The 11,876-nt window shown below is 40.4% G+C and overlaps 2 protein-coding genes and 2 long non-coding RNA genes across 36 annotated transcripts in view; 3 read left to right on the top strand and 1 right to left on the bottom strand.

Moving 5' to 3' along the window:
- Positions 1-1,223: 1,223 nt before the first annotated feature.
- On the top strand, positions 1,224-2,529 carry LOC130520126 (uncharacterized). Its single transcript, XR_008948661.1, has 3 exons — positions 1,224-1,362; positions 1,805-1,867; positions 2,123-2,529. It is a non-coding gene; the product is annotated as an uncharacterized LOC130520126 (long non-coding RNA).
- Positions 2,530-3,834: 1,305 nt separating this feature from the next.
- Positions 3,835-4,932, top strand: LOC130520123 (fatty acid-binding protein, brain-like). The gene is made up of 3 exons (XM_057023715.1): positions 3,835-4,170; positions 4,275-4,664; positions 4,786-4,932. Exons 1-2 carry the CDS (start codon positions 3,850-3,852, stop codon positions 4,395-4,397), a joined length of 444 nt encoding a protein of 147 aa, XP_056879695.1. The 5' UTR covers positions 3,835-3,849; the 3' UTR covers positions 4,398-4,664; positions 4,786-4,932.
- LOC130520124 (uncharacterized) lies at positions 3,993-8,797 on the bottom strand. The gene is made up of 3 exons (XR_008948659.1): positions 8,665-8,797; positions 4,750-5,133; positions 3,993-4,163 (listed from the first exon to the last, which is right to left on the bottom strand). It is a non-coding gene; the product is annotated as an uncharacterized LOC130520124 (long non-coding RNA).
- The window catches only part of LOC130520119 (uncharacterized), a 31,821-nt gene continuing 27,355 nt past the window's right edge, over positions 7,411-11,876 (top strand). For 4 of the 33 annotated variants that reach the window (XM_057023686.1, XM_057023685.1, XM_057023688.1 and 1 more), the window contains exons 1-7: positions 7,449-7,879; positions 8,103-8,119; positions 8,389-8,579; positions 8,701-8,903; positions 8,981-9,023; positions 9,830-9,903; positions 11,516-11,558. In XM_057023686.1, the coding sequence (XP_056879666.1) occupies positions 7,730-7,879; positions 8,103-8,119; positions 8,389-8,579; positions 8,701-8,903; positions 8,981-9,023; positions 9,830-9,903; positions 11,516-11,558 (721 nt within the window). In that variant the 5' untranslated portion in view covers positions 7,449-7,729. Of the gene's footprint in view, positions 7,972-8,102; positions 8,120-8,388; positions 8,580-8,700; positions 8,904-8,980; positions 9,024-9,829; positions 9,904-10,048; positions 10,077-11,515; positions 11,559-11,876 lie in introns of all 33 variants that reach the window. The other 29 variants (XM_057023703.1, XM_057023704.1, XM_057023707.1 and 26 more) reach the window with 20 other exon arrangements.

Raw genomic sequence — 11,876 nt, 5'->3', positions numbered from 1 at the left:
GTTGCAAGTTTAATTCCAGACTTTTGATTTGTGTCTGACACATTTTCTCCACTGAATGATGTTTTAAATGTTGCTGTTGTTGGCTTTCTCTGTTTACTCAGGTTTGTCTCTTCTCTTCTCTTCTCTTCTGAAGCCACCACCACCACTCCAGCAACAACCTCTGGAGATGGTAACTGTAAGAGAACATCCGTAACACAACATTAGCTTTTTTAATTTTCTGGTTCCTGCTGTGTTGGTAGTTTGTGTCTGTGTTGCAACCATTCTCCCTGGCAGTAAATCGTAAAAGCCTTTTTTATTTCCCTTTAAAATGGCGCCGCATTAATAAGGAAGCTGCGTTTGTGGCATGAGCAGCAGATGAGGAGCTACGTGCTCAATAAAACCCAAACAGCTGCTATTGTTCTTGACTGGTCCCAGCACCTGAGACCATGATGCTGCTACACTGGTGGATGGATGGGTGGAGGGATGGGTGGACGGATGGATGGATGGACGATGGATGGGTGGATGGATGGATGGATGGATGGATGGATGGATGGATGGATGGACCAGTGATCATCCTACATCTCCACGGTATCTGACTGAGCGTTACCTTGACGATGGTCAGGCTCACTGAGCAGTTCAGGAGAGGATGGATCAGTAACCTCGGCTCCACTCAACCCCTGTAGGGTGGACATCCCGCTTGGAACGTCCCGCTTGGAACGTCCCGCTTGGAACGTCCTGCTTGGACGTCCTGCAGCTGTTTGGATAAATAAACTTTGCAGCGCTGTAAGATTCATTGTTACAACAAAGACATGATCAACCATAACACAAACTTTTCTTAGAACTAAATTGTCAGTGAAATATTTCTGATCCAAGCTGATTTTAAAAGGTTTGTCGTGGATTATTACTACAGGAACAACCAGAGGAACAAGCTAAAATAAAGAGGTGAAACACGACAGGAAAAACATGTTGGTTTGTGGTGATTTCACTTGAATCACCAGAATTCGATGAGATCATCGACTGTTATGGGCTGTCCCATTTCTCCCAGTTAAACCAATGCAGTCGTCTAAAGTCCTGTCCTGATGATGAAGAGGTCTTCCTCATATAATGATTATAGGCAGGTTACAGCCTAAAGAGGGTAGTCATGCACATTTATAATGGAAAATCCTTTAATAACCTTAAAGTCCGTTAGTCCTTTTTCTACATAGTAACCAGTTTGGGGGATAAGATCCAGATTCATTAATTATTATGTTGTATGAATGAGAGCCAAATATCTCCATTATCTTCCAGATCCGTGGTGGCTGAACCTCATTGCAGCAGCCGCTTCAGTTGTCCTTGCCATCGGTTGCCTCACAGTTTTCATATATAAACGGAGAAAAGGCACTGGTAAGTTTCATGATGTTAATGAAATGTCAGTGTAGAAGGATGTGAAAGTCCACAATAATCATGATCATAATGTGCCTTGGCGTCATTATGTTTCCCCGGTTTTATCTAAAGTGTTCCACTAAGAACCCAACCAGCACCAAGAGCATAAACCTCATCTCTGTCCTCTCTTTAATGCTGTTGTTCCACTGTCGCCTGGGTTGATTTGGTTCGGGCACTTGAGTCCAGAAGAGTTGAGGAAGATGCTTTTTTCCTCCATAGCACAATAACACATTAAAAAGGTTTAGACAGACTTTTTGTATGCACAGAAACATTTTGAAAAATATTTTAAAAACTTGAAGTTGAAAAAAAGTCTGTCAAAGTGTAGAAAATGAGAGATAAAGTGTGACCCCTTAGGAGGAAACTTCTTAATGCAGAACTGAGTCACACATTTTCGTCTCTTTAGGTCAAAAGCGAGAACATTTGTTACGCCTCCATCAGCTACAAGAGCACCAACGGTGGAGCCCAGGTACAACGATAACGGGTCCTTGTTTGCCTTCACAGAAGCTTTCACAGATGCTAAAATAAGTTCAGCCTTGGTTTTGGTACATAACTGAATACATTTATAAAAGATTTAGGTTTATTCTTTTGATTTTTGACCCACCTTCATTATTTTCACATTTGTCCATGATGGATTTGAAGTCAACATCATCCACCAAAGGAGTTCAAACAAAAAGGATCAGTTTGTTTGGTTGTCAATTCTGTTTCGTTTTTTTTTCTTCAGGTTTTTGGTGATGAAGGTGATCCAATGTGACCTACAGCACTGTGAGAATGTCAGCACCAACACAACCATCACAGCTCAAATAATAGCAGCCAAGAACTTGTTTTATTTGTTCTTGTATGTGCAGAGGTTTTTTGTGAAATGTTTTAATTCCTATATTGTATTACCTGTTAAATAAGTAAATCCAAATATGTTTCATTTAGAAGCATATTTTGGTTGATGAGCAAATAGGAGGCTGCATATTTAATTGAATTTCATTCATTTTTAATCGTTTTGATACTTTTTTCATTTTCTTCCTTTTTTCTTGTTCTTTTCAATGACAGCTTTGGTTTTGTAGCATTAAATAACAAAGTGTGTTTACTGTAAGTATGAAATTAAAAGCTATTTCAAACAATGTTTCTCGGAGTCAACTCAGTGGTGAAGACTTTAAAGTATTATTTGTACAATTGGTGTTATTAATATCGGGGACGTTTTCATTCAACCCAAAATTAGGAGGCACTTCTGCCACCGACCAGCAGGGGGCACTAGAGCTCCTTCACCGATGCAGGTTTGCAGACACCAGCTGTTGTTGCTGAGTAGAGCTCCAGCCTACAGGTATGATTAATGTCTGCATGCCCTGTTCTCAGATGAAGTGCAGAGGAAATGAAGTTGTTCAAAAGAAGTGAATCAACAGGAGATCCTTCAAAAAACAAAGGTGCTAAAAAGAAAATGAGAAGAGGAGCAGATTTGAAGTATATTTCCTCAAAACTAAACCAAAACAAGATTTTGAATTTGGCAGCTCGGTCAGTGGTATTTTAAAATTACTTTTATGATGCATTACAAATAGAATTAAAAAACTAACCGGAAGGAGACTTTTGGAAATACTGACAATCCCAGTGTGTCAGAAGCTGCTCCACAAAAAAAAACAGGTCAACCTTTAAAACACAACATCAGCTCCAAGCTTAATGCTCATGACAGTTTATCAAAAAACCTCCCTGAGTCCAACTTAAATGAACGACCATAAACTGCCCAATCAAGAGTCACAATCACTCATCTGGGTCTGTGCGTTCCTCCATAAACACTGACTTTGTGTGAGAAAGCGGAACTTACACATGCACACACTCTCACACACACACACACTTAAGTACAGTCGTTACCGTGCATGTGAAGCATGAAGTAATTGCAGTGGTGGTGGTGGTGGTGGGGTCAGTAATGCAACTCAGGACAAAGAGCTGTCAAACAAAGTGATTCTGCTTCACCGACGATCCCCAACAGGACACATTCCGATCGGGTGGCACCGGGCTGACTGGAGAGGGGGGGACCGGGACATGAGGAAATGATTCATGGGGATTTGAAGACTACTCTTCTGCCGGTAGCATCATTATAACATGCTTTTCATTGTTGTAGTTGGATTTTTTTGGGGTCATCTTTAAAATGGAGAATTTCTCCTTTTTAGCACCACATCAACCTGAGCTGGCTGCAGGAATTAGAGTAATTACATCATCGCGCATACAAATGAGCTAATTTAGCTTTGCCCCACCTCTCTACGGGTCAGTAGGACCGTGACCCATTTAATAACCGTCCAATAAGGAACACAGCAAAAATCTCCTGAGCCAATGGGACCCGTGGCCCTGCCCACCTGCATGCATAATAATAAGGCGCGGAATAATAACACACTGGGGGGAAACTTGAACGACCACAGCTCACTCACTGTGCTCTTCAGAATACTTGGTCTCTGAAAAACTATCACCATGGTCGACGCCTTCTGTGCAACCTGGAAACTGGTGGAGAGCGAGAACTTTGATGATTACATGAAAGCCTTGGTCAGTAATGTGCTTCTAGCTTTGCTCTTTTTCTTTGATCTCAGTGTTGAAATGTGCTTCATATGTCATGTCCCAGGCGTGGGCTTCGCCACCCGACAGGTCGGGAACGTGACCAAACCGACCGTCATCATCAGCCTGGAGGGCGATAAGGTGGTGGTTCGCACCCAGAGCACCTTCAAAAACACAGAGATCTCCTTCAAGCTGGGGGAGGAGTTTGATGAAACCACCGCCGACGACAGGAACTGTAAAGTAAGAACAAACACTTTCAATCATCTCAGATCGGCATATTCTGGAGTAATCAAGATTAATTGGCCACACTTTTCAGTACGGTCACCATGTGTTGTGTCTCTCAGTCTACAGTGTCTCTGGAGGGAGACAAGTTGGTCCACGTCCAAAAGTGGGAGGGCAAAGAGACCACGTTCGTCAGAGAGATCAAGGATGGCAAGATGGTCATGGTACGTTTCTGTCTAAAGTGAACTATGACATAAATAACATCTAAAAGTATAGCATCATGGAACGTAGGCCCAACTACTTTGTTTTTTAGTGTTGTTCAATATGAGGGATTACACTGTAAAACAAGAACACTTACTAAGCTATAATTTAATGGTCTACTTTATATTTTTTTTCTGTGTGATTTCTGGGCAGCAGCAAAATCAACACACATGTAGAAATACACATTCCCACATGTCCAGTCAAATCCCGAATCAAAACAGACATTGACGAGGCCCTGGAGGGACTCCCAGGTAGCAACTTCAGTGTGAATGTGATGGAACTAAATGTAACATGAAGATTCAAAGTTGTTAAAGCAGAAGTGAAAGTGAAACTTACCTTGCTGAGTCACCCTGGTCTTTTCTATGTCTCCAGATAATAAAGCAGTAATTCTGGTGGTGATGCATCACACCTTTGATCCTGATCTGGTGATTGTAGAGAGCAGATTACAGGAGCTCCCTAGAAACGTCCGCCTCACTGTCAACCCCCTGTTCTATCAAGGCAGGCTCCTCGGGTGTAACTGTGAGTATTATTTACACCTAGATTCTCATACCTGAACGTCCCTCTGAAGGCGTCACCATGCTAATTTTCTTTGAACCATATGGGACTGATGGCAGGCATCGCTGTTGCTGTTGTGTTGGTGATTCTTGTCACTGTCATTGTTATTGTAGTTGTCTTGATCTGGAATTGCCTCGTCGTTCCAGGGGGCTCCATTTGGAATCCCTGGAGCAGCAGTAAGTATGAATTTAATCCTAAACTGGTGTTACAGTGACATTTCCTCCAAATACATTTTTATTAGCAGGCTAAATTTTTTACAGATAGCCTCAATGATTAAGTTGGTTTCAAAATCTTTTTGTTTACTCTACAGAAGAATGTTGTTTTTTTTAATTCTGGATGATTTTTCTGTATTTCATGGTTTTATTGTTTTTTGAGGTTGCCGTAGTCCTCCATTTTGCTGTTGCAGAAATGTATGTCCATGATTTATGACTGTTTTAAGGCTCATTTAGTTGTTATGAGCTTTTATCCAAATCTGTCCTCCTTTGCACAAATGTGAAGTAAAAGGGAACAAATCTTCAGACTTTTGAAATTAATATAAAACTCGGTGACGTTCATGGTTCTGCTGTTTTTTTTTCTGTGTTTTAGGTGTGTGGTATCGCCATGTGTGGTCCTTCTGGTGGAAATGTTGGAACTGTTGTCTGTATTTTTTCTCCGGGTCAAGATGGTTGGTTAATTGGGTTTGTGTCAGTTTGGGACTCAGAGGGGCCAGACCTCGTTGATGTGGGTACACCAGGCAGAAGACATCACAGAAGAACACAGATGTTTGGCTAGAGTTCGTAGTGCCCTTCACTATCCTGTAAAGAAGATGCTAACCTTGAATACAACAGAATGATCTGTCACTGAGAGCTCAGAAGCTACTTCAGACAGTGAGTGAGAGTAAATACAATCTATAGCAGAGGTGTCAAACTCAAATAGCCAGTGGGCCAAAATTCAAAACTGGGACAAAGTCACGGCCAACATTGATATTTATTGAAAAAAATTTTCCTCCAGCTATACGTTGGAACCTTTTGATATGGACCCTAACTAGTTTTGCTCAACAACTGAACATGGAACAAGCAAATCTTAACACAATACAATATATAATTTATTATTGCACACATGCAAAATTGAAATTCAAATTAAAAAAACACATCACTGGCATTCATTTCTTCTCTTTTTTTGCAGCCTTCTGAAATAAATTTCAACAGTAATTTTTTGCCATTGTAAGTTAATGTAATGTAAATGTAAGGCTTTTCATCTCTTCTACGTTCTGGCACCTTTGGGTCATTTCCAGGTGCTTGTGTTTGTCTTGGTGTTGCGTTTTATATTGTCATCTGTTGTTGTTCTCCTTGTACTGCACATTGGCTCCACATACAAGAAGACAGGTCCGTCTTTTACATATCTAAACAGATATTCTGCCTCCTACCTGTTCAGAAAGGTCCTATTTTCTTCCTTTCCTTTAATCATTTTTCAGAGGGGTAGTGCCAGAATTAGCATTAGCATATAAGGTCGCTATGACTACTTTCTCTTTCTTGGTGGTTGGCAAGCCACATATTGGTTTATTACCACTACCAACTGATGTAGAGTGTGGATTTTCACACCAAAACACCAGCAGAGCTCGTATTTGTAGTAATAGCACAAGCGCTTTAAGTGATAATACCGGCGGGCCAGCTCTAATAGTCAATTGGTACGGCTTCGCGGGCAAAATATAATTACATTCCGGGCCAAATTTGGCCCACGGGCCAGAGTTTGACACCTATGATCTATAGGATAATTTAGGATTTAAGAAGTCACTTTTCCGACACAAGAATATTGAAAATTTCCTCATCAGATCAAATCAAATCAGAAGGAATCAAGTTGGAATAGGTCTTAATGTAGATTTATACAACTGTTTATTTTCCTTTTGTAACATTAAAATCTTTTAGTTTTAACCTACTTTGTTATACAGTTTTGTCGTTATGTTTGGCCAATTAGGCGCAAAAGTGCTTCTAATGTTGTGTTATTTTTAAATAACACTAAAGTGAAGAAAACCACAGAAGTCAGTTTAAACTATATGGACATTTACATGAACATAAAATCAAAGCACTGGTCTGTTTGAAAATGCACGATAGATAGATAGATGGATAGATAGATAGATAGATAGATAGATAGATAGATAGATAGATAGATAGATAGATAGATAGATAGATAGATAGATAGATAGATAGATAGATAGATAGATAGATAGATAGATAGATAGATAGATAGATAGATAGATAGATTAGATAGATAGATAGATAAACTCACGACAGTTTAAGGTTTTATTCTAATGTTAAATTTAAAAAAAAGTCAGGTCCAAACTATAGAGACACACAACTCTCGTTCTGGTTATATTGTGGCGGAGATTTGGGGGCGGGGCCTCTGTCACCCGGGAGGATTATGGGTAGGGGGCGTGGTTTTGATGCTTTTGGAGTTTATATTTCTCCATTTATCTGCTACTCAAAATTATTGTATTATTACTATTGTTGTCGATGTGATGTCAGACACTTTTGTATTATTTTATTGTTTTATTACTCTTGTTGTCAACGTGATGTCAGACACTTGCTGAAGGCTCCGTAAGTGACGTCAACTGACCAGCTGAGGGTGCTGGATCACTGCAGGAATTTAGGCTTTTTCTATCTTTATAGTTATATCAAACAAAAATCAAGATTCCCATTCTAACTCAATTATACAAGTACTTTAAAACAATAACGCCTGACGATATCTACTAAAGCTAAAAACCAAAAACCTGGGAGGATCCACGATGTGGCAGCAGCCCGCATCTGTGGGATTGGTGATTGAGGCCACGTCATTTGAGCAAAGCGAAAGTGAAATCGGTTCTTCTCCACGCAGAGCGACGCGTCCAGACTGGGACTATGTCAGAGACACTACACGCAAACTATCAATCGATTTCGTGAGTATTCATTAAACATTCTTACACTGACGAATCCCTGCGAGTGGCCCAACAGCAGATCGTACAATGCATCGGACTTATTCTCCTTTAAGGTATTTATAGTTGTGTCAGGGGGCCAGTCGTGCAAGTGACGCACTTTGACAATCTTACAATGTTTCACTTTGGGGTTTCTTTTTGTTGTTTTTGAATTCTGCACTAATGTGGATCTTTCTTTCCACCACAGAGACATGGAGAGCGGTGGTGAGGAAACTATTTGTTTTTTGACAAAAGACAGTAAATGTCATCAAATTCTGAATCAGTTTTTAGTCATAACTTGACAACAATCAATTTGTTGTTTTGGTATTTTATGAGCAATGAAGTATTTTAGCTATATTTATTTAACCTTCAGTCTAAAGGAGGTTTAAGTGTTTCCCACTGGTTCATGTCTGCATGATTTCCATCATCAGGTGAAAGTTCAAAGCTGCTCAGGTTGATTTTCCAATAACACACTTCTTCCTTTCTCTCTTCAGTATCTGGAACAAAGTTCTTTGTCTACGTGGCTTCAGAAACAAAAATGCTCACATGGAATGGGTTTCCAAAATGAAACGTGTTGGACACACTGAAGTGAACATTCCAGAAGATGCAGATTATTATTTGGTTTTCTGTCCAGTCAAATCCCGAATCAAAACAGACATTGACGAGGCCCTGGAGGGACTCCCAGGTAGCAACTTAAGTGTGAATGTGATGGAACTAAATGTAACATGAAGATTCAAAGTTGTTAAAGCAGAAGTGAAAGTCAAACTTACCTTCCTGAGTCACCCTGGTCTTTTCTATGTCTCCAGATAATAAAGCAGTAATTCTGGTGGTGATGCATCACACCTTTGATCCTCATCTGGTGATTGTAGAGAGCAGATTACAGGAGCTCCCTAGAAACGTCCGCCTCACTGTCGACTCCCTGTTCTATCAAGGCAGGCTCCTCAGGTGTAACCGCAACGATATTGCCTGGAATCAGATCCAAAAAAGTCTCAACATTCCTATTCCTGAAGTAAACACAAAATGTTGATGAAGGTTGTGCAGGAAGTTGTCTCAGTCCATTAATAACGCTCATTTTTGTCATTTCAGCCATCCTGGTGGATGAGACTGTTTAACTCTGTACTGTTGTACTGTGAGTATTATTTACACCTGGATCCTCATACCTGAAAGACCTCTGTCACCCTACTGGGTCATGGCACCCACTCACCCTCACCCTCACCCTCACCCTCACCCTCACCCTCACCCTCACCCTCACCCTAACCCTAACTCTCCTTCAGACTGCATTTCAGTTCCTTCTGTACTCTGCTGAGCTCAGCAAGGTCTCCAGTCATGAAGACCCTCTTCTTCTCGTTCAAAAGGGCCTTCAGGGCCTTCACTTGTCACCCATGCTTTGTTGTTTGGGTAACAGTGCACCTAAATGTCATGAATTGAATCATTTTGACTTGAAAATGTATCTGTGATTTGAATACTTCATGAGAAGAGAACATGTTTTCATGTCACCTATATTTAACTTCTATCTTTGATTCTAATGAGCGTTACACTAACTTTTAAACACTGATTAACTATATAATGATTCCAGGCATGAACAAAATAATCGGGTCAAAGGCCAAAGGTAACGGTTTAACATAAGAGTGGAGGAAATGTGATTTTTCTGCTACATGGACAAATGTCAGGTGGTTTATAGAGACTTTTGAACAATTGGTATTTTACTGATTGTGATGTTTGTTTACCAATTTCAAATATAATTGCATTGCTTGTTTAAAGTTATTTATATTTACATTTGACTTTTAATTCAAAACTACATTTACACTGTTTCACGTCAGTCTAAACTAAGTGTTTCCCACTGGTTCATGTCTGCATGATTTCCATCATCAGGTGAAAGTTCAAAGCTGCTCAGGTTGATTTTCCAATAACACACTTCTTCCTTTCTCTCTTCAGTATCTGGAACAAAGTTCTTTGTCTGCGTGGCTTCTGAAACACGAAACAAGCTCATGGGATGGGTTTCCAAAATGGTATGCAAATGTGTAACTGTGTTGCCTGGAATCAGATCCAGAAAACTTTCAACATTCCTATTCCTGAAGTAAACACCAAATGTTTATGAAGGTTGTGCAGGAAGTTGTCTCAGTCCATTAATAACGCTCATTTTTGTCATTTCAGCCATCCTGGTGGAAGAGACCGTTTAACTGTGAGTATTATTTACACCTGGATCCTCATATCTGAAAGACCTCTGTCACCCTACTGGGTCATGGCACCTCACCCCTCACCCTCACCCTCACCCCACCCTCACCCTCACCCTACCCCCCTAACCCTAACCCTAACCCTAGCCCCCCTCACCCTCACCCTAACCCTAACCCTAACTCTCCTTCAGACTGCATTTCAGTTCCTTCTGTACTCTGCTGAGCTCAGCAAGGTCTCCAGTCATGAAGACCCTCTTCTTCTCGTTCAAAAGGGCCTTCAGGGCCTTCACTTGTCACCCATGCTTTTTGTTTGGGTAACAGTGCACCTAAATGTCATGAATTGAATCATTTTGACTTGAAAATGTATCTGTGATTTGAATACTTCATGAGAAGAGAACATGTTTTCATGTCACCTATATTTAACTTCTATCTTTGATTCTAATGAGCGTTACACTAACTTTTAAAACTGATTAACTATATAATGATTCCAGGCATGAACAAAATAATCGGGTCAAAGGCCAAAGGTAACGGTTTAACATAAGAGTGGAGGAAATGTGATTTTTTCTGCTACATGGACAAATGTCAGGTGGTTTATAGAGACTTTTGAACAATTTGGTATTTTACTGATTGTGATGTTTGTTTACGAATTTTAAATATAATTGCATTGCTTGTTTAAAGTTATTTATATTTACATTTGACTTTTAATTCAAAACTACATTTACACTATTTCACCTCAGTCTAAACTAAGTGTTTCCACTGGTTCATGTCTGCATGATTTCCATCATCAGGTGAAAGTTCAAAGCTGCTCAGGTTGATTTTCCAATAACACACTTCTTCTTCTCTTCTCTCTTCAGTATCTGGAACAAAGTTCTTTGTCTACGTGGCTTCTGAAACAAAAAACGCTCACATGGAATGGGTTTCCAAAATGAAACGTGTTGGACACACTGAAGTGAACATTCAGGAAGATGCAGATTTTTATTTGGTTTTCTGTCCAGTCAAATCCCGAATCAAAACAGACATTGACGAGGCCCTGGAGGGACTCCCAGGTAGCAACTTAAGTGTGAATGTGATGGAACTAAATGTAACATGAATATTCAAAGTTGTTAAAGCAGAAGTGAAAGTCAAACTTACCTTCCTGAGTCACCCTGGTCTTTTCTATGTCTCCAGATAATAAAGCAATAATTCTGGTGGTGATGCATCACACCTTTGATCCTGATCTGGTGATTGTAGAGAGCAGATTACAGGAGCTCCCCTAGAAACGTCCGCCTCACTGTCGACTCCCTGTTCTATCAAGGCAGGCTCCTCAGGTGTAACCGCAACGATATTGCCTGGAATCAGATCCAAAAAGTCTCAACATTCTTATTCCTGAAGTAAACACAAAATGTTGATGAAGGTTGTGCAGGAAGTTGTCTCAGTCCATTAATAACGCTCATTTTTGTCATTTCAGCCATCCTGGTGGAAGAGACTGTTTAACTCTGTACTGTTGTACTGTGAGTATTATTTACACCTGGATCCTCATACCTGAAAGACCTCTGTCACCCTACTGGGTCATGGCACCTCACCCTCACCCTCACCCTAACCCCAACCCTAACCCTAACCTACCCTAACCTAACCCTAACCCTAACTCTCCTTCAGACTGCATTTCAGTTCCTTCTGTACTCTGCTGAGCTCAGCAAGGTCTCCAGTCATGAAGACCCTCTTCTTCTCGTTCAAAAGGGCCTTCAGGGCCTTCACTTGTCACCCATGCTTTGTTGTTTGGGTAACAGTGCACCTAAATGTCATGAATTGAATCATTCTGACTTGAAAAT

The sequence above is a fragment of the Takifugu flavidus genome, unplaced genomic scaffold (genome assembly GCF_003711565.1).
Source record: "Takifugu flavidus isolate HTHZ2018 unplaced genomic scaffold, ASM371156v2 ctg288, whole genome shotgun sequence".
Lineage (NCBI taxonomy): Eukaryota > Metazoa > Chordata > Actinopteri > Tetraodontiformes > Tetraodontidae > Takifugu > Takifugu flavidus.
This window is presented reverse-complemented; position numbering and strand designations above follow the sequence as displayed.